A 21,418-nucleotide genomic window follows, 5' to 3' on the forward strand; every position below is an offset into this window, starting at 1 on the left:
TCTCCTCCCGGCCCTTTTATACCCCATCCGGGGTGGGTGTTGGCTCCAATGCTTTGACCTCCTGCCTTGATTATCTACCTGTTGTGGTACCATCATCCTGTTACTCAGCTGCTGAGTTTACCATGAAAAGTTTCTCAGCTCATTAAAGGAATGTTGACGAATCTGAGATGCCTCTTGGCTCTTTGATATCAGGTTGGCTGTTGGTGGGAGGTCAGAGATTCATTGTTTCTGCTCAGCAAACACCAACAGTTGATTCAGGCCCCAAATGCTCTCTCTGGACTATGGTCTCTGTGAAGGTAGCCACAATGAAGGCTCAAATCTTTCAGTTAGTGATGTGTGTAGCAGGAGAGACAGAGAACCAATGGGACCCAGTGGCTCTTTCGCCTGTGCAAGACTCAACCAGTCTTTCCTTTGAAGAGAAAATATCAGTTTATAAAACCAATGGATCTACTGATAATTGATGATGGAGAGGTACCTTTTTTTCTTTCTTCTTTTGCATTGCATGCTCACCTGAGAAGCAATAAAGCATCCAGAAGCATTGGTGCTAATTAAGTCTTGGTTGACTAGTCAGAATCAGCTATTCATTCATTCATTCACTCACTCATTGGTTCAGCATGTTTCCTGAATATCCCCCATAACTCAGGCCAGGTACTGGTTCCTGGACACACAGTGCTCCCTGTTCTTCAGGAGAAAACAATGCCACTGAAATCTCTGGGTGTTCTACACAAACTTGAATGGGAACCATAGATCATTGAGAGTTAGTGAAAGACGGGGGATCTATAGTTCTGGCCAAGGGAATATCTAGAAACTACTAACAAAGAAAAACCTTATTTGATCCAAGAAAGGGAGACTGGGCACAGAGCTCAAGCAGGATTCAAACGAAAGGTCCAGAACTAACATTGATTGAGTACGTAGTTGTGCTGGGCACTCTACCAGGTTCCTTCCTATCTAACCCTTACCACTCATGAGGTGGTTACTCATTGCCTCAATGTACAGATGAGAAAACTAGAGTGAAGTACATTTTCTGGTTGACAGAGTTAGTGAACTGGCGAAGGCTCGATTCAGCCTCACATCTGCTGCACCCATTCTCTCTTCACTTCACCATGACCGGCAGTGGAACAATTGTGCTATCACCCTGTCCATGCTGGGCCGAAGGGGAGGGCAAGAAGAGGCTTAGTTATTGGACAAGAAATTGAAGTGAAAAGAAAATTACTGAAGGTCTTTGTGTTCCAGCAAAGGAAAAGATTTAAATACTATGGCAGTCAGGACAAGAAAATGCACATTAAAAACTTACACTAGTTTGAAACACATGTATCACCTAAGACAGGTGTGTTATGAGAAATGCGTCATTAGGAGATTTCCTCATTGTGGAAACATTGTAGAGTGAACTCACACAAACCTAGATGGTAGAGTTTCCTACACACCTAGGCTGTATGGTACAGCCTATTGCTCCTGGCTACAAACCGGTACAGCATATTGCTGTACCGAGTGTCATAGGCAACAGTAACACAATGGTAAATATCTGTGTATCTAAACATGGAAAAGATAACGCATTGCACTACAATGTTGTAACCGCTTCAACATCACTATGCAATAGGAATTTTCAGCTCCATTATAATCTCAAGGGACCACGGCCCCATATGTGGTCTGTTGTTGACCAAAATATTGTGACTGCATATCCCAAATCCCAGAGATTTCCAGCACAGCTGGAGAACAAGTCAACCAGTGGCTGTGTTCCCAGGAGTCATCCCTTCCACGTGGCAGAGGGAAAACCTGAAGGACATGGGACAAGCTCTAAAAGAGTATAAATAACGTCTTTTAAAAAAAAATCCCAATTAGTGAGAAAGTAAATGGCCAGTACTAGCAGCAAAACCTTAAGTCTTTGAGACTGACATACTGAAAATGAGCCATTATTAAGATTTTAAACAAAAATAATTGGATTTAGACATACAATAGGAAGCAAAATGCAACAGAAATAGTGTGGCCAAATAGGCATGGAATATGAACTCCCTTCAGCTACACATTTTTTCCCCTGAAATACAAGTTTTACAAAGTCTTAGAAGAGGGGCGGGTATATGTCTTAACGCTGGGAAGCAGCAACTTTGGGGTTGAATTTGCTCGAATGGATTATAAATTGCATTGTTACACAGCTAAAAAAGAGCTGTATTTATGAAAAATGATAATAGTCTTATACTGAGTACAAATAATACTTATTTAAAAGCATGTGGAGATGTGAGCATTTGTGATGTTACTTGTAAAACAATATTTAGGGTTTTTTCCATAAGTTCTTGGGGTGCAGGTGGTATTTGAGTACCTGAGTAAGTTCTTTCGTGGTGATTTGTGAGATTTTGGTGCACCAGCACCCAAGCAGTGTACACTACACTATTTGTAGCGTTTTGTCCCTCCCTCCCCTCCCTTCCCCCAAGTCTCCAAAGACCATTGTATTATTCTTATGCCTTTGCACCCTCATAGCTTAGCTCCCATATATCAGTGAGAACATATGTTGTTTGGTTGGTTTTCCATTTCTGAGTTACTTCATTTAGAATAATAGTCTCCGGTCTCATCCAGGTTGCTGCAAATCCCATTAATTCATCCTTTTTATGGCTGAGTATTTCATTGTATGCATGTACCATGGTTTCTTTTTTGTTTCTTTTTTTTTTTTTTTGAGACAGAGTTTCACTCTTGTAGCCCAGGTGCAGTGGTGCCATTTCGGCTTACTGCAACCTCCACCTCCTGGGTTCAAGTGATTCTTCTGCCTCAGTCTCCAGAGTAGCAGAGATTACAGGTGCCGCCACCATGCCTGGCTAATTGTTGTATTTTTAGTAGAGACAGGGTTTCAGCATATAGGCCAGGCTGGTCTTGAACTCCTGACCTCAGGTGATCCACCCACCTCAGCCTCCCAAAGTGCTGGGATTGTAGGCATGAGCCACCATGCCCGGCCCACAGTTTCTTTATCCACTCATTGATTGATGGTCGTTTGGGCTGGCTCCACGATTTTGCAATTGCGAATTGTGCTTCTACAAACATGCGTGTACAAGCATCTTTTTTGTATAATGACTTCTTTTCTTCGTGATAGACACCCAGTAGTGGGATTGCTGGATCAAATGGTAGTTCTACTTTTAGTTCTTTAAGGAATCTCCGCACTGTTTTCCATAGCAGCTTGTACTGGTTTACATCCCCACCAGCAGTGTAGAAGTGTTCCCTGATCACCGCATCCACGCCAACGTCTGCTGGTTTTTTATTTTTGATTATGGCCATTCTTACAGAAGCAAGCCGGTATCGCATTGTGATTTTGATTTGCATTTCCCTAATCGTTAGTGACGTCGAGCTTTTTGTTTAAAGTTTATATACATATCTTTTGAAGTACTGAAAGGAAACTAGTACTTTGTATTCTTTATCATATCATGTTTTGTAATTGTTGAATACATTCCTGTTTATTTTCCTATGTTCTGTTGTGTAGCCTTAAGAAGAGTTTCAAAAAAAAAAAAAAACATATCTGAATGTATAAAATAAGAGTGGATGCCCTAATAGGTGTGATGCCAAATTATATATAAAACTGTGTGCTTTTTTTTTTAAAGAGTATAAATACATCTTTGCTCTGAGAAAATGTTGAACAAGCAGCCCCATGAAAATAAAATGGGAGTCAGGGGATGTGAGTGTTGATGAATCCTGGGCTCTTGGAATTCTCTCAAGAAGAAATAAGGGTTCTGGAATTCTTCCCAAGAGAAAGACACACTCTGGGTCAGCTGTGGCTCCAGCGGCCCTGAGGTCAGCCATGACTCGTTCTTTACTGGGGCAATCCTTAGAGTGCGTCTCCCTGCCAGGCCATCCCTCAGAGGCCTCTGGGTGCAATCTGCATTTTCCATCTTCAAAGACCCCTTTGTTCCTATCTTCTGCCTCATCACATAGCATCACTATAATCCAGAGAATTGGACCAATAAAATGTTTCCCTTTGATTTGCTAAATAGGATCCATCTCTTGATCCTATCCTCTGGCAGGATTTTATCCCATTGGCTAAAATGACGGTTCCTTCTGTCTCAAAACACATGACACTTGTTACTTCTTAAGCATCACAGCTGAAGCTTTGCAACCTTTGCGTCCCGACTCCCCTCTCCAAAGCTTGATTTGTGTCTCTAGCTTGGGCTCTGCATGGTCAGTTTTGCATAATGACATAGACACTACCTAGTCCTTTGTAAAGCAGAGGGCTCTGCTGATTTTCTTCAATCTCAAAGGAATTGGCAGTAGGTGGAAGGCATGAGGCAGGTATCTGGGATACACTTAGCTGTGTAGGTGGGAAGGAGCCTATCCTTAACATCGAAGATGATTGGATGAGCCTCCTCTTGCTCCTCTTTAAAAAGAGTCCCCAGAGGACTCCAGGTGTGATGCTTCCCTCTCTGTGTCCACATGTTCTCGTTGTTCAACACCTGCCTATGAGTGAGAACATGTGGTGTTTGGTTTTCTGTTCTTGTGTCAGTTTGCTGAAAATGATGGTTTCCAGGTTCATCCGTGTCCCTACAAAGGACATGAACTCATCGTTTTTTATAGCTGCATAGTATTCCATGGTGTATATGTGCCACATTTTCTTTGTCCAGTCTATCATTGATGGGCATTTGGGTCAGTTCCAGGTCTTTGCTGTTGTAAACAGTGCCGTGATGCACATGCATGTGTGTGTGTCTTTATAATAGAATGATTTATAAGCCACCTTGCCATGAATAGACATATGTAACAATCTTGCATGATCTGCACAGGTACCCCAGAATCTAAAGTACAATTATAATTTTTTAAAAAATGATTTTAAAAAAAAGAGTTCCTGGCCCCTGAAAACAAACGTGTACCAAGTTGCATGAAGGGAAGTATTAGAGATGAAGAGAGAAGAGAGAGGAAGTCCTGCAGCCCTCCTTCCTTCACGGGGGCCACCTCTTCTCTCTTCAGGAGTAAAGTTTTTGAGCTGTAGTCTGTCTTCAGGCAGAGGGGAGACACTGGATCCAGAACAGCATGACTTGGTGCCGTGGTGCAGAACTCAGAGACCGTTCTGACACATCTCTGAGTGAGAGCGAAGCAGAGCCACTGGACGGCCCTCAGGGTGTGAGTCTAATCTGCAGCCCCCTGCTCCAGCTGCAGGAGGGAAATTCTGAAGACACCTAAGGAGACAGGGGCTGCCCACACACCACATCCTGATGTGAATTACACCAGGAAGACATCTGCAAACCACGACGAGCGGTCTGTCCTGGTGCCACTGTGCCTGCAAGGCTCTCAGACGTGCTGGGTGAGGAGAATGGAGTCTGAGGAAGGATACCCCGAAATACTTTTGTGATTTCAAAAGTCCACCTCAGCAGGCTTTGGGGGGAAAAAAGTCACCATTTTCTTTTCTATTAAATTGCATTTTAAAATCTTTAAAAACTTTGGAGCATGCTCCTTAGGCATGCTCCAAAGTTACTTGGGAAACTTTGGTTTGATTTTTAGTATTTTTTAAATTATTATTCTGTCTTTTTTTTTTTCTGACAGAATTTTGCTCTTATTGCCCAGGCTGGAAAGCAGGGGAGTGATCTTGGTTCACTACAACCTCCACCTCCTGGGTTCAAGGGATTCTCCTGTCTCAGCCTCCTGAGTAGCTGGGATTACAGGCATATACCACCATGCCTGGCTAATTTTTTGTGTTTTTAGTAGAGATGGAGTTTCACCACATTAGCCAGGCTAGTCTCAAATTCCTGACCTCAGGTGATCCACCCACCTTGGCCTCCCAAAGTGCTGGGATTACAGGCATGACCCACCAAGCCCTGCCTATTTTGTTTTATTCTTGTCTTGAGGTCATCAGAGACTAAATCATGAAAACATTGTCATCATTTCCCATCCCCTTTGTTTCCTGATCCTAGAGTTTCTTCAGCTACATGCTAGAGCAAGACATTTCCCCTTATTTACCTCATACCAAGACCCATTACAAAATCCTTTAATGCAGTATAGTAGAGGGTTAAGACAATGAACTTGGGAGCCAGCCTGCCTGGGTTCAGATTTTGGTTCTATCATTTATTAGCTGTGTGAACTTGGACTGGTGACTTGACCTCTCTGTGCCTCAATTTCTGCCTATGCACAATGGAGTGGCAATAGCACCTAGCTAGTGGATTTAAGTCTTAAAGAAATTGATACCTGTAAATTGTGTAAAATTGTGTCTAGCACAGAGTACATGGTAAGCACTAAATAGGTGTTGTGTTTTTTAATGGCTTTTACTGGTGTGTTTAGATGCTTACACCATTTGTAATTCAAAAAATGCTTATTAAATCACTATTTTTTCACTTATTTAACTTAGCAAAGATCAAAAAGTTAATCTTACTAAAAAGCTGTTGCACAGCAAAAGAAACAACAGAGTAAAAATACAACCCACTGAACAGAAGAAAAATTTGTAATTCAAATATCTGATAAAGCGTTAGCCTCCAAAATATGTAAGGAAGTCCTACAACTCAATTGTAAAAAATAAAAATTTTAAAAAAAGCATTTGAAAATGGGCTAAGGACTTCTATAGACATTTCTCTAAAGCAGACAAACAAACGCTCATCAGGTACATGAAAAAATGCTCAAAGTCACTAGCCATAAGGGAAATGCAAATCAAAACCACGAGATGTCACTTCATACCACTCAGGATGGCTACTATCAAAAAAAAAAAAAAAAAAGACAAGTATTGGTGAGGATATGGAGGAGTTAGAACCGTTCCACACTGTTGGGAAAATGCAAAATGGTGCAGCCACTAGGGAAAACAATATGGAGAATCCTCAAAGAATTAAAAATAGAATTACCATATGAGCCAACAACCTCACTTCTGGGTATTATCCAAAAGAATTGAAATCGGGATCTCAAAGGGATGTTGACACTCCTGTGGCCATTGCAGCAGTAGTCACAGTAGCCAGAATGGGGAAGCAACTTAAATGTCAGTTGACAGATAAATAGAAAAAGAAATTGGTATATGCAAACACTGAAATGCTATTCAGCCTTTAAAAAAGAGGAAATACTGCAATATGCAACATGAATAAACCGTGAAGACGTTATGCTAAATGAAATAAGCCAATCACAAAAAGGCAAATACTGCATGATTCTGCTTTCATGAGATATCCAAAAGAGTCCAATTCAACCCTGAAGACATGCTAAGTGAAATAAGCCAGTCACAGAAAGACTGCATAATTCTGCTTATACACAGTATTTAAAATAGGCAAATTCATAGAATCAAAGAGTGGAATGGCGGTTTCCAGAGACCGAGGGAAAAGGGGAAACAGAGAGTTACTAATCAATGAACATACAGTTTCAGTCAAGCAAGATGAATAAGACCCAGAGACCTCCTGTACTGCATTGAACCTGGAGTCCATAGTAATTTATTGTACACCTAAAGTTTTTTTAAGAGGATACCTCTCATGTTAGGTATTCTTACCATGGTAAAGTAAAATAAAATGAAATAGATTCATGTCATGATCATAGCAAAATGTAGAAAAACAGGACTCGCATACACTGTTGAGGGGAAGAATAAGTGTACAACCTCTTTACAAAACAGTTCAGCAGTATCTGTTAGAATTACAAATGCACCCATTGACCAGTAATTTTCACCTCTAGGAATTTATCCTATAGACGTGCTTACATAGAGAGAAGTATAGGGGTACCCTGTAGAAACCCTTGGGGTATTAGGCCAGGAACTATCTCCACTGTTCTGTGCCCACTTCAGCCTATGGGTCTCCCCTCAATATTATCAGTCCATTCCTCTGTGCCTTTCAGGGGACCATTTCCTATGGGTGTTAAGCTAATAAAATTCTCACTGATCTGGCTGTAGATGGTCATGGGGCAAAGGTGCAGTAAGTAGAAAGGAGAAAATCACAATCATGGGAACTCGAAGAGTGAGTAATTTAGGAATTAGATAAAATATTAAATTCTGGATGCGTCATTGTAGAACTATTTATTTGGCCCACTTCATGAATTATGCACAGTAAACTAGAGAAATACTGACAAGCCTGTTTGATTTTCCTCATTGAAAATACAGCAGTATTGTGGCCGGGCACGGTGGCTCACACCTGTAATCCCAGCAATTTGGGAGGCTGAGGTGGGTGGATCACCTGTCAGGAGTTCGAGACCAGCCCGGCCATCATGTAGCAGTAGCAGTAGTAGTGAAACCCCAACCCTACTAAAATACAATAATTAGCCGGGGCTGGTGGCATATGCCTGTAGTCCCAGCTACTCTGGAGGTTGAGGCAGGAGAATTGCTGGAACTCGAGAGGTGGAGGTTACAGTGAGCCAAAATCACATTGCTGCACTCCAGCCTGGACGACAGAGAAAGACTCCATTTCAGGGGGGAAAAAAGCCAGTAGTATTGAATACTGTGATTTTGAAAGGTTCTGAAAGTCAAGTCTATTCCTGAGAGTTTGTGCTTCTCAGCTCAAGAGATTCCTTCAAGGGGAAGCTTTCTCCAGCCTCGCAGAGCATTCAATCAGTTCCTTTTCTCCACTCACATTGACTGTTAGCTTGCCTTGAATGTAACCCACTTCATTTTGTTGTTAGGATTCCTGGAAGCCCCTTAGAGGCAGAAATTTTATCTTACTGCTTTTGTCTTGTTCATCTCTGTAATTCCCAGTACAGCACCTAACATAACAAAGCACTCAGTTGATAAAAACAGAAGTGACTAAATGAGCTCAGCTCTGGAGCAAATCATACTCAGCATTATCCTTCTCAGTAACTGGTGCACGGTAATACCCAGTTACTATGTGCTGAAGGAATGCCTGCATGCTGTGTGCACAGACACAGCATAAAGCCAAACCAGAGCATGCTGCACCAACGATACAAAACTTCTAAACTCTGTGCTGCCAAGTCAAGTCAGAATTAAGGCAAGACTTGTTTTCATTTAAAAATATATTTATTTATTATTGTACTTTAGGTTCTCGGGTACATGTGCAGATCATGCAGATCATTCCATAGGTACGTACATGGCAAGGTGGTTCGCTGCCTCCATCTGCCCATCACTTATATCTGGTGTTTCTCCCCACATTATCCCTCCCCACCCTCCCCACTCCCCACCCCCTGCTGTCCCTCCCCTAGCCCCCCCGCCGACTGACCCCAGTGTGTGATGCTCCCCTCCCTTTGTCCACATGTTCTCATTGTTCAACACCCACCTGTGAGTGAGAACATTCGGTGTTTGATTTTCTGTTCTTGTGTCGGTTTGCTGAGAATGATGGTTTCCAGATTCATCCATGTCCCTGCGAAGGACACGAACTCATCGTTTTTTATGGCTGCATAGTATTGCATGGTGTACATGTGCCACATGTTCTTTATGCAGTCTGTCATTGATGGGCATTTTGGTTGGTTCCAAGTCTTTGCTATCATAAACAGTGCCACAATGAACATACATGTGCATGTGTCTTTATAATAAAACGATTTATAATCCTTTGGGTATATAGCCAGTAATGAGATTGCTTGAAAAGTCCTACAGAACATTCAGAGGTAGATCACATTTAACTTTGCATTTAACCCATGTCCTTTTATGAAAATAAGAGAATTATATAAATTGGCTGTCTGGTCGCCTTAAAGCCGACAGCTGCTTCATTCCACCACTCGGGCAGGCAATCTCTGGCAAGAGAAGAGCCGGCTCATTTGGTTTTACATCACTGGGAAGGGCTGTTCTCTGGTAATGATATACTCTGCCTTCAACACTGATAATGACACTTTAAATGGTCAACACAGACAAAGCGCTTTGCAACAGTTTGGGTAGCAATGAGCTCAGGGTAGGATAGCTGGTTCGGGGAACTCACTTTTACAACTGTCCTTCTGTAAGTCTTGTGCTAAATAAACCCACCTCTGTCTCCTTTCCAAATCACACTGTGTCGGTGACCCTGCATGTGAGAGACAGGGGCATCCAAGGCTTACTTTGCAGGATCTCCCTTTAAAAGGCAGCTCAGGCCGGGCGCGGTGGCTCAAACCTGTAATCCCAGCACTTTGGGAGGCCGAGGCGGGCGGATCACGAGGTCAAGAGATCGAGACCATCCTGGTCAACATGGTGAAACCCTGTCTCTACTAAAAATACAAAAAAAATAGCTGGGCATGGTAGCACGTGCCTGTAATCCCAGCTACTCAGGAGGCTGAGGCAGGAGAATTGCCTGAACCCAGGAGGCAGAGGTTGCCGTGAGCTGAGATCGCACCATTGCCCTCCAGCCTGGGTAACAAGAGCGAAACTCCGCCTCAAAAAAAAAAAAAAAAAAAAAAAGGCAGCTCAGAGCCACTCGAAGGAACACAGATGAAACACTCAGGCGATGTGACACAGTAAGAGTTGATCTGCAGCCAGAGCAATCTAGGTCCAAGTCCCGGCTCAAACACTTGCTAAGTGCATATCTTCAGTCAAGTGATTTAACCTCTGTGAGCTTCATCTTTTAGAAGCAGTTATGATGTCTGCCCTACAAGAGCTGTAGTGCGGCTCTCTGTTCTCAGAGGGAAGAGACTGCCTTTAACACCAGGCAGGAGAAACCACTGTGGTATAAAACTCCATTTGAAAACCGTAAGTTACTTTCAAATGTTTATTTTAACAATCAAAGAGAAGGAACGCAAAAGCAGGCTCCAGGTGATGTATATGTTGCCGTTGGTAGTAAGGCAGGAAATCTCCCAGGTACTGTCAGGAGACTGGGGCTGGCCTGAAGCAGGAGACTCTTTCCTAAAAAGCAGCATCTCCAAGATTTCTGTTCTTGCCACATAACATAGCCTAACCTAGTCAATCAGCTTCAGAGAAAATGGCTTGGGAGCATGAGAGGGTCTTCTAGAAGGATATGCCTTTACCACCAGGCCCACATTTAGCATTTAGCACCACAAGCTGGAGCCCCCACATGCAACCAAACAGTTCCTTCCCTAGGAAAAGGAGGCTGGCTTGAACCATGCCTTTACCCTCACATCAATGGTCCACATCACATCCATTTCTCCTTGTTGCATTTTCTCCAATGAAGCTGTAAGACGTGATGAGGAGTGAGACTAAACTCAGAGCTTTTTCCAGTGAAAAATAGCTGGTAATCGCATTCAGAAATCAGGAGCACAAATGGGCCTAGTCTGCCTTCCCCCGAGTCTCCAAATTGAAGTTCTGCAGAGATCGTGATGGCTCTTGGAATGACAGAGTGCCTCACGAGACTGAGGTGTGTTCTCCCATCACTTTATCCCTGGTGAAACCAAAGGGAAAAATGGAAACAAGACCCCCCGTGAAAGTGGGTCCCCTCTTCTTGGATGGACTCAATAGAAAGAAGTTGCTTAGAAGGTTCTGCCCCTTCGAGCCAAGTTTTCTCATTCTTTGGCCTAATGCAAATACTCAAATGCAGTTTGCTCTGGGAAGTAAGTTATTCCGTGCGCTATTTTGTTTCTGATTGAATTTAGATGCTAGAGGAAATTTATTTACCTGCCTATAAGAAGAAGCCTGAGGTCATGGGTGGCCCTTAAATCTGGCCATGTGGGTCAGCCCCTGCACTCCTTAAACATTATACAATCAATCTTGGCTCTGGGTGAGGATTTCTGGTGTGCTCTCTCCTTTTCAGGGTATTTTTGTTTCTGTTATCTTCGAATTCATCACAGACCTGGGATATAAGTATGAACAATAACATTATCTCTGTTTCGTAGCAGAAAAAAAATGCTGAGGCTTAGGTGTGTGAAGCGATGATTCAAAAAACCCCGTAAGTCAGAGATAAAGTCAGGACTAGAAACGTTCGTTCTTGCGACAGATATTTATTAAGCATCCATTATGTACCAAGCAGTGGGCTAGGCTCTGGAGATGCAGCAGTGAGCAATTGCTAATCTTGGGTAAGCATTTTGATTGGGAAAACGATAGATACAGAGGCAAGTTCAGCTGTTGGAGGTGCTAAATGAGCAGGACAGTGTCAGGGGTTGTGAGTCCTTTACACGGATAGTCAAGCAGGAGCTCTCCGAGGAAGGAAACTGGCAACTGACCTGAACATTTACAGGGAGGGGGAAGAGCAGCCCAGAGAGTAGAAGAGCAGGGACAGGTCTCCAGCCATGTCCAAAGAACAGAAAGGCCAGTGTGGCTGAATCACGGTAAGGAAGGTAGAGAGTAGGAGAAGAGGTGGAAGCACATCATACCTAGCAGTTCTCCACCTGGTAAATCAACAGGTTTCAGCACTTCAGGAGGAAATACTAGGAAAAGACTGAAGTCATTGTTTAGATTTTAAACTAGGAGAATTAGATAGGGACAGGGGTTATAGCCAGACGAGTCTTGAGAGTCGGAATTTATAGAGAAAAAAAAGAGACATTTCTTATGAAAGTTCCTTTCACATAGCAAGAAGCTATGTAAGCCATATGTAAGAGGCTGTGTTGACACAGAAAAGGGAAATCTGGTCCTTTGTCAAAGGTAGAAACCCTGACGTAGAGAGAACTCAGGATTTGATACCAGGAAATGTTCTACTTAATCAGCATCCAAGGTAGGGAGGCAGGAGGATAGGAGAAGGGAATTGAAAAAGAAAAGATCAGGTACAATTCTGGTTCTATTTCCCTCTCCCTGATGCCATAATCCAGGCTGGCAGTGTTAAAACCAACCCAAGAAACATGGGGAATCTCAGACAGGGAAGCCTGTTCTTCACTTCCTTTGTCACAAACTTTAAAAATTTCAAGTTAAACTTGGTGTCCTTGAAGTGCAGGTGCAATTTTGAATCATGCTGTACTCCCACTGCAGAACGCTTTTTCAACCTTACGTCTCTCCAATCCAGATATTTTGAACCACCATGGGTGGTTGGAATCCATCCGCTGAGGGCATAGAACTCATCTGGGAAATCCAGAGTTGGAAAGGAGGGATTTTGCATCAAGATTTCTCTGTCCCTGGTGTCTTATAGCCTTTGGACAGGCCTATACATACAGAAAGTTAGAAGCCAAGTTTTCTAAAGGTATAACAAGCATCTCTGTCTGGGTATCCCTCGCCTTAGCCAGCCCCCACGGGTCCACAGGAATTCAGAGTCGGCTTCCGGTGCTGGCTCCACAGGTGGTGCTGGGGCCACAGCTTGGGCGAGGAGCACAGGGGGCAGCCACACAGGAGAGAGGCGTGGAGCACGGATTACAGGGGAGTCTGCAGAGAGACAAGGTGAGTGAAGTCAGAGGCAAGGAATAAATGGGGTCTCAGTGCCATGTGGGGGCATGAGGAAGGGGTCCCTGCTGCAAAACAACAGGACATGGACCCTGCTGAAGCCTGTGACCATTCGCAGAGTAAGCACCTCTAGGGTTAGACTACATAGGTGGTTTCTAAAAGGCCTTATATGATTAAAGTGATCCTATAGAATAAAAATTCCTAGGAAGTATTTAAGAAGAGAAAAGCAAGTCCAAAAATATGCTGGATCAGTGGTCATGTCTCCTGTTTGAGCAGCGACCCCGTGTCTACTCTCATCGGATCATGGCTACCTCAAGCAGCCCCCACGGAGACCTGATCAGTGTCCTCTAAGCGGATGGTCATTCCCTTCACTCTGTCAACCACATGGAGGGTGCAGGACCAGGCAACGACTCATGGAAAAGGAGTGCACAGAGAGCCTCGTTCTATGGACAGACAGCCCCTCTGCTGCTCTGAGGACCTCATGAGAACTGGGTCAATGATTTGGCCGGGAATTGCCCAGATCACACGTACTTGCAGTCCTCGCTCTCCAGAAGGTTTCGGTACGTGGCAATCTCGTTCTCCAGCCGGGCCTTCACGTCCAGCAGCACCTGGTACTCCTGGTTCTGCCGCTCCAGGTCAGCGCGGATCTCGGACAGCTGCTCCTCCACGTTGCTGATCAGGCTCTGCATCTGGGCCAGCTCCGTGCCAAAGCGGTCCTCGGCTTCACACAGGGAGTTCTGCAGGCAGTCCTTCTGCAGTGGGAAATTGTGGGGATAAAATACCCAAGGTCCCCAGAGAAACTGCCACATGCCCCAGATTTTGATGGTGATAACCATCAAAGTGGCTAAAAATGCTGCAGTGTCGAAACTCACCTAGCACAGGGTGAATTCCAGGAACTCATACCCCAGAGCCCTTGATAAATCAAGTTGACAGTGAACAAGTCTTTTCCCAAACCAGCACTGCCTCCAAAACTTAACTGGCTGCATGTTATTGATCTCTATATTTCCAATGCCCCCCAAAAAATTAGAACTCAGTAAATTTTGGTGCATTAAATGCCTATTCTTAAATATGTTTTAAAAGAGACATTGTTTTGTTAAGCTGTGTTTCTGGATTTGACCTGATCGTTCTAATAAAGACAAAAAAGAAATCCACGATCAATGAGTTTGCAAATAGGAGAAACCTGGAATAGGGAGACCTCCGAAATAAAATGCTGCTAGCCCATGGCACCTGGCGTTTGCAGTGTAGTGAGGGTGAAGGTCACGTACCAAGGTGTGCTGGGCTTGGCGCTCCACCTCCAGGGCGTTCACGGTGCATCGCAGCTCCAGGATCTCCGACTGGCAGCACTGCAGCTCCTCGGAGCAGGACATGGCCTGCAGGCTGATGCCTTCGGACTGGAGCACAGAGAGGCACAGTCACCTCCCTGCCCAGATGGAGGCCGGATGCCCCCGGCTCTGTACCCCTGCTCACCTGGGCTTGGAACCACTGCTCCGCGTCCTGGCGGTTGGTCTCCACCATGGCCTCGTACTGAGCCCGCATCTCCCCCAGCACCCTGCCCAGGTCAATGGTGGGCTCAATGTCCAGCTCGATCCGCATCTTGTCCCCCAGCTGACTCCTCAGAGTCTTCACTTCCTGCAGAAGGGAGGAAGGGACAGACAGCCTGCGTGAGGAGAGGGCCGTCGATGGAGCAGACGGCACCAGGACCCCACCCCTGGCAAGCAGTAGGAGGGGAGCCCCATACGCAAGCAAATGGGAAAGTCTTGCCCAGGGTGCAGTCGGGAGAGCCCACCTGGACACCTTCCTTGTGCCAAGGCAAGTCTGCACCTTCCACAGAGGCCCTTTGGACCCTCAGACCCACCTCAGCCCTGCGTGCCGATGCCAGCTGAGCCCAGGCTCTGCCCTGAGAGCCCCAGGGCCAGGAATCTCCCCTATCTACCCAGTGCCCTCCCCGGGAGTCTGAGCGGCCAGGGCCGTACCTGCTCATGGTTGCTCTTTAGAGAGAGCTGCTCTTCCTTCAGGGACTCCTGCTGGGCCTCCAGGTCCGCCTTGGCCAGGGTCGCATCATCGAGGAGCTTCTGTGTCCCACACATGTCCGCCTCCACCAGCTGACGCAGGGAGCGCTCACTCTCCAGCCTTCCGTCACAGGAGGTACAGGGTCAACAAGAATTCCCCCAAGAGCCCCTCTCGGCTGCCCCGGGCCCCCACCTCCCACACCACCTTGGATCCTCATTTGTTCACTCTGTTTAGCTCTCTGGCCTCAAAGGTGAATTAGACACAGCCCTTCTCAAAGAGCTCGTGGTCTGATGAAGCAATCACAACACTACATTGCACTGTACACATTTTTGCCATTGTATTCTGTGGCAACCGCGGTTCATGAAGATCAACTGACTTGCCTAAGATTGTGTGTCCTGGGACCCAGTCCAGTGCTCACACCATTGCAGCGGCCGTCAGTTACCCAAGATAAGCAATAGCCAGGGGCCCAATTGTGATCCGCGGCTCCTTATCCCTTGCTTTCAGCTGCCTTGCCCTCTGGTTTTTGCCTAAGTACCTCATACCTGGTACTTTAGGGCTCCATAGTTAAATCTGGACAAAGACTCATCTATGACTCCCCTGACTTATGTATGAAAACGAATGGCTGTCTTGCTCAGTTTATCCTTGAAATCACTTCGTTTTGCTCCTGGCTAATGGATTCAGGCTGCCTTATCCTCCATTTTAGGGAAATAAATGAAGAAGGACAAACATACATGCTTGGATTAATGAGGGGTTTTCCCCTCCATCTTCTATCAGTTTTGATTGTAATGAAAATTTTACTGGGGAGAATCTAGCAAGGAAGAAAGGACAATGATTCGCTCACTCAACAAGTATTTGGGCATTGGGCAGGAGGATGGGGAAGGGGTCATCCTGGCCCTCCTCTGCCAGACTTACTTGATCCTAAAGTCATCGGCGGCCAGCTTGGCATTGTCAATTTGTACAATCAGCCTGGCATTCTCAGCCTTGCTGCACAGGATCTGAGGAAAACAGGAAGACAGTTCACACACAAAGCATCATACCTTAGGCTCCCGCTCCACGTGTGGTGTCTGTGCTCATGTCCAGGAGAAGCCAAGAACCCAGAGCTCCCTGAGCCTGACATGGATTCCTCCTGCCACGCCGTCTGGCTTCTCAGACCCAGCACGCCCAGGCGATCCCACACCTCACCTTCTGCTGGAGCTCCTCGATGGTGCGGAAGTAGGACTGGTAGTCGGGGCACACGGTGGACTCGTGGCACTTGCTCCTCTCACGGAGTTGGCTCTCCAGCTCCGCGTTCTCCCGCTCCAGCTGGCGCACCTTCTCCAGGTAGTTGGCCAGGCGGTCGTTCAGGAACTGCATGGTCTCTTTCTCATGGCCATTCAGGGTGTTTTCGCCGTAGGCCCCACAGATTCCGATGTTGCCGGGAATGTGGCAGGTCCCTGGCAAGGGACAAGCAGTGTGGCAGGTGGGGGGCAGACAGAGGCTGGGGCGGCCCAGGGGGGTGGACCCCACACGGACTCGGTTGGCGTGTGCCACGTTGGCCAAGAGGCACATGGAGGCAGCCTTGGCCTCTGCCCCGGGCTGGCACCCAGTGTCGATGGGAGAGACGCAGGCATTTCTTCCTCCAGGAGCCATGGTGCAGCCCAGAAGGCAGGAGGAGCTGCTGTAGGAGGAGGTCATGGTGTTGGGCTGAGGTTGCACAGGAGCTTCAGATCAGCTGGGAAGGCCAAGCCACTGAGTCTGAAGCCTCCTCTCCTCCCGGCCCTTTTATACCCCATCCGGGGTGGGTGTTGGCTCCAACGCTTTGACCTCCTGCCTTGATTATCTACCTGTTGTGGTACCATCATCCTGTTACTCAGCTGCTGAGTTTACCATGAAAAGTTTCTCAGCTCATTAAAGGAATGTTGACGAATCTGAGATGCCTCTTGCCTCTTTGATATCAGGTTGGCTGCTGGTGGGAGGTCAGAAGCTTTTTATTATTTTTCAAGGAAGCCATGTTATTTTAGCCATCAGATGCTTAGACTTTGACAGGGTTTGGCCTCTTTATGGATGTGTCCACTCCAGAGACACAGACTTTCCTGTTGGTCAGTGGTGCAGCAGGACTAACCCCTGTGATGACAGTGGTGCTCACTTGGGTTGAGACTCAACCAGCCTTCCCTATCCAGGGAGGAAACTGAGTCTTGGTATTGGTGAATGTTATGGCATTGGGTTATCAAGATGTCCTATATTTCTTCTTTCTTTAGTTGGTTGCCCTTCAGACTCACTTTGAGGAGCAACAAGACTCAGACAAATCCGTTCACAACACACATCCCCTGGGCACGTTCTGGATGCCAGGCACTGTGCTGACGCTTGGCATAGAGTTGGTTAAGCACAGAACAGTTCCTGCCATTGGGAAACAACTGTAACTTGGGTAGACATGATGTTTCAAACAAGGCACCTGAGAACCTCATGAGAATGAGGATGACTCTGAACACTGTCGCTTATCTCGACCAAGCAGGGCAAGCTCAAGAAGCCAGAAACAAACAAAAAGAAATGAGCAATAATCATGCTGAACCTCAAGTAAGGACTTGGCCATGAAAATCAAAGGACGTTGCGTGATCAGCACATTGAGTGGGCCCTCTTCATGCCTTGCCTCCTTGATTCTAAAGTTAGTTTTGAACCTTCACCCTACGTACTAGGGGATTGAGCAATGATACCTTTTCATCTTTACTTCCAACCTGGGAGGTGGGTACTCTTAATTTTACAACATAAATAAATAAGCCATTGAGGACCAGAGATGTGAAATCATTTTTCTAAGATCAACCTCACTATAAAGTATAAAGCCCTGGGGTACATGTGCAGATGGTGCAGGTTTGTTACACAGGTATACACATGCCATGGTGGTGGTTTGCTGCACCCATCACCCTGTCATCTCCTAATGCTATCCCTCCTCAATCCCCCCACCCCCTGCTATTCCTCTCCTAGCCCCTCACCCACCAGGCCCCAGTGTGTGATGCTCCCCTCCCCCGTGTCCATGTGTTCTCATCATTCAACACCCACTTGTGAGTGAGAACATGCGGTGTTTGGTTTTCTGTTCCTATGTCAGTTTGCTGAGAATGAACTTAAAGTACAATAAATAAATTTTTAAAAAAATACAAGAGATAGTAATGCAGGAAATGAGGCACAAAAAAACTTACAAGGCATATTGAAAATAAACAGCAAAATGACAGAAAAAATAATTAAAAATAAAATAAAAACAAACTACATTTTAATAAAAATGATTCACCTTAAAAAAAAAAAAAAAGTATAAAGCCTATTCTCCACATCAGTTTCTTTCAACTCCAAGAATCTTTCTTCACCTTGACCACCACCAAGTCCTCCTCCCCCAAAGAGAACTACTGGTGTCATTGGCTGAACTAAGAAGGATTAAAAGGCCTAGAAACTGGGCAAGAAGTTGAAATTAAGATGTAAAACAAAAATCCGACCTTGTGTATGTTTCCCTTTGTATCTCAGAAAATACAGATGTGGGGGTGTTAGTACAATAAGACAGTTTCTCCGAGGGCTAAACTGGGAGATGCCAGGGACCCTGTCTCTACAATGGTCATATTATACATTCTACATTCAGATAGGTCTTGATACTAGCGATCCAAAACACATGACTGCTGAGAGCCCAAAAGTTTTCTCCCAAAATTTGTGGCAATAGATACATAGACCCCGAGACTGAGAAAAACCTACTGTGGAACAAAACTTCCAAAGTGATTATAACTAGATGTTTGGGAAAATGAGATTTTTTTGCCAGTCCCCTGAGCATTGAACAAAAACCGAACATATATCTCTATAGAGATTGGATATGCATATGTGAAACACAGGCCATTGGACTTCTATCAAGAAGAAATACAAAATTTGAGCATTCAGTCCAGACTGGGTTTCTCAGGAAAGTAAGCAGTGGTTAGCTCTTACCTAAGGGTTAGTCAGAGCTCACCAGTGAATAACCCTTTACAGACACCATTGTTAGGAGACATTGCCAGGGCAGGCTGTCCCAACCTCCAGAGGCCCCTGGGTGCAATCTGCATATGTTACATCTTCAAACACCCTTTTGTTACTCTCCTCCACCTCATCACATACCAAGAAGCTTCTCTATAAATCAGAGAACCAGACTTTTAAAGTCGTTTCCTTTGATTTGCTAAGTAGCACCCATCTTTTGACTTTATCCTCTGTCCAGATCCATTCCATGGGCTAAAAGCCATGATTTCGTTCATTCACAACACATGACGCTGGTTAGTTACTTTATAACATCACTGCTGAAGCCTTCTGTGTTCAGACGACACCTCTCTCTGCTAACTTGCCTGGGTCCTGGCTTGGGCTTCAATTGAGTGTGCCATTTTGCATAATGACACTGATGTTGTATGACTCTTTGTAAAGTCGCTTGGTTCCGCTGATTTGTATTTTTCTCAAAGGAGGTGAAGGAGTGGGTAGGGATCCTAAGACTTCCTTCCCAACCCTTTAAAAAGAGTCCCTGTGGTCACTGGTGTCCGGATATGAGGCCAGGTTCAGTAACAAGAAGCGATGAACACGGAGTGTGAGAGATGGGAACCTGTCACCCTCCTTCATTCACCTACGTGCACAACATTCTCTGGGTGGATTCTGACTTTAGACATACCAGTCTCTAGAGGCATGAAGTCTACTGCAAAGGGAGGTGAGGAGCTGTGGTCTTGGAATGCCATTTTCACTAATTTTGATACATATGGGAGTCTCTCGACCAGTGGGAGAGAAAGGTGTGGAGCTGCAGACTGGCACCTGGAGATTGTGCCTGACTCACAGCTTATCGTTCCTGTGTCATGGCTCCTACTGCTAGAAGATGCAGGGAAGCATCTAGCGAATTGTGCCCTGTGTGGGAACGTCACCCATCACACATAGCAGTGAATGGAAAGATTTTATGACAAGTGCTGTGTGTAGAGCTAGTGCTGACACATCTCCAGGGTGTCAGGTCATGGTGTCCCAAACAATTGTAGATCAGGAAACCATGAAGACTCCTGAGAGAAGAGGCTGAGCATATACATTTATTATTCTAGGGATCCAACTCCTGGGGCTTTGATGAATGGAAAAGGCACACTTCCATTCAAATTAAATATGATTTTATCTATACATGAATGTATGCTCATTTGTGATTAAGAAATACAAACTAAAGAGATATTGTTTTCTTATCAGGTTTTGATAAGCTGGGTAATAGCACAGAGTGTTGGCATGAGCATGGGAAACAAGTCCCATCCTATCCTGTGGATGAGGGTGTAAACTAGCACAATCATGAGCTTCCATCTCTGCACACAGGCACAGAAACTGGGTCCCATGCATTGGGACCTGTGAGCCTCAAACTTGCCTCTGATGGTGTCTTTTGCTGATCTGGGCTTCTCTGCAATTGACCCACTGGGAGAGTATCTCAGGAGGCTCACCCTGTTCTGGCAAGCGACAGTGAGGGGGAAAGACTCCAGAAGATGATTTGGGAAAGTTGGAAAATCTTCGAGAATCAGGACCCTAAGAAGGGAAGAAAATAGACAATTCTGTTTCTGTCTTTGCATAGTGTTTATCTCTCTCACGCTTATCAAAACTCACTAAAATGACTTCATAGACCAGTCATACGTCATAGCCACAGTTTTAAATACACCACACAAGTCAAAAGATACAAAGTAGCAGATGTATAGGCTGAACATGTTTAAAGATCTAATGCACAAGAGGACTGTAGTTAATAATAGAGTATTATATTCGTGATTTTTGCTAAATGAGTATATTATAACTGCTCTCGCTATGGGGGCGAAGGAGGGGCAGGAAATGGATAACTGTGAGATTATGAAAATGTTAGTTTGTTTCACTATGATAACCATTTTGCTATATGTATGCATCCTGTAATATCATGCTGTATACTTTATTTTTTATTTTTATTTTTATTTTTTTTTTTTTTTTGGAAACAGAGTCTCGCTCTAGACCCCAGGCTGGAGTGCAATGGTGCAATCTTGGCTCACTGCAACCTCCACCACTCGAATTCAAGTGATTCTTCTGCCTCCGCCTCCCTAGTAACTGGGATTACAGCCATGTGCCACCACGCCCAGCTAATTTTTGTACTTTTAGTAGAGACGGGGTTTCACCATGTTGGCCAGGCTGGTCTCGAACTCCTGACCTCAGATGATTCTCCCACCTCAGCCTCCCAAAGTGCTAAGATTACAGGCATGAGCCACTGCACCCAGCCTCATGCTGTCTACTCTAAATATACACAGTAAAATGTATTTTTTTAAAGCATCAAACGGGATATTCACCAAAACCCACTGAAGTAACAACAGTATATACATTCTCAATATGCAA

General features: G+C 45.1%; 1 protein-coding gene across 1 annotated transcript; it reads right to left on the reverse strand.

Moving 5' to 3' along the window:
* Positions 1-11,695: 11,695 nt before the first annotated feature.
* LOC101051584 (keratin, type I cuticular Ha7) lies at positions 11,696-16,827 on the reverse strand. Its single transcript, XM_003942787.4, has 7 exons — positions 16,274-16,827; positions 16,004-16,086; positions 15,055-15,211; positions 14,549-14,710; positions 14,347-14,472; positions 13,613-13,833; positions 11,696-13,063 (listed from the first exon to the last, which is right to left on the reverse strand). Exons 1-7 carry the CDS (start codon positions 16,763-16,765, stop codon positions 12,949-12,951), a joined length of 1,356 nt encoding a protein of 451 aa, XP_003942836.2. The 5' UTR covers positions 16,766-16,827; the 3' UTR covers positions 11,696-12,948.
* Positions 16,828-21,418: the final 4,591 nt, after the last annotated feature.

This window comes from Saimiri boliviensis, chromosome 17, assembly GCF_048565385.1.
Source record: "Saimiri boliviensis isolate mSaiBol1 chromosome 17, mSaiBol1.pri, whole genome shotgun sequence".
Classification (NCBI taxonomy): Eukaryota; Metazoa; Chordata; class Mammalia; order Primates; family Cebidae; genus Saimiri; species Saimiri boliviensis.

Coding starts and splice junctions, on each gene's coding strand:
- LOC101051584 (XM_003942787.4), bottom strand. CDS start 16,765: ATGACCTCCTCCTACAGCAGCTCCTCCTGCCTTCTGGGCTGCACCATG. Junction 15,212..16,003: donor GCCGATGACTTTAGGATCAA/GTAAGTCTGGCA, acceptor CTGTGACGGAAG/GCTGGAGAGTGAGCGCTCCC. Junction 14,473..14,548: donor AGCAGTGGTTCCAAGCCCAG/GTGAGCAGGGGT, acceptor TCTGTGCTCCAG/TCCGAAGGCATCAGCCTGCA.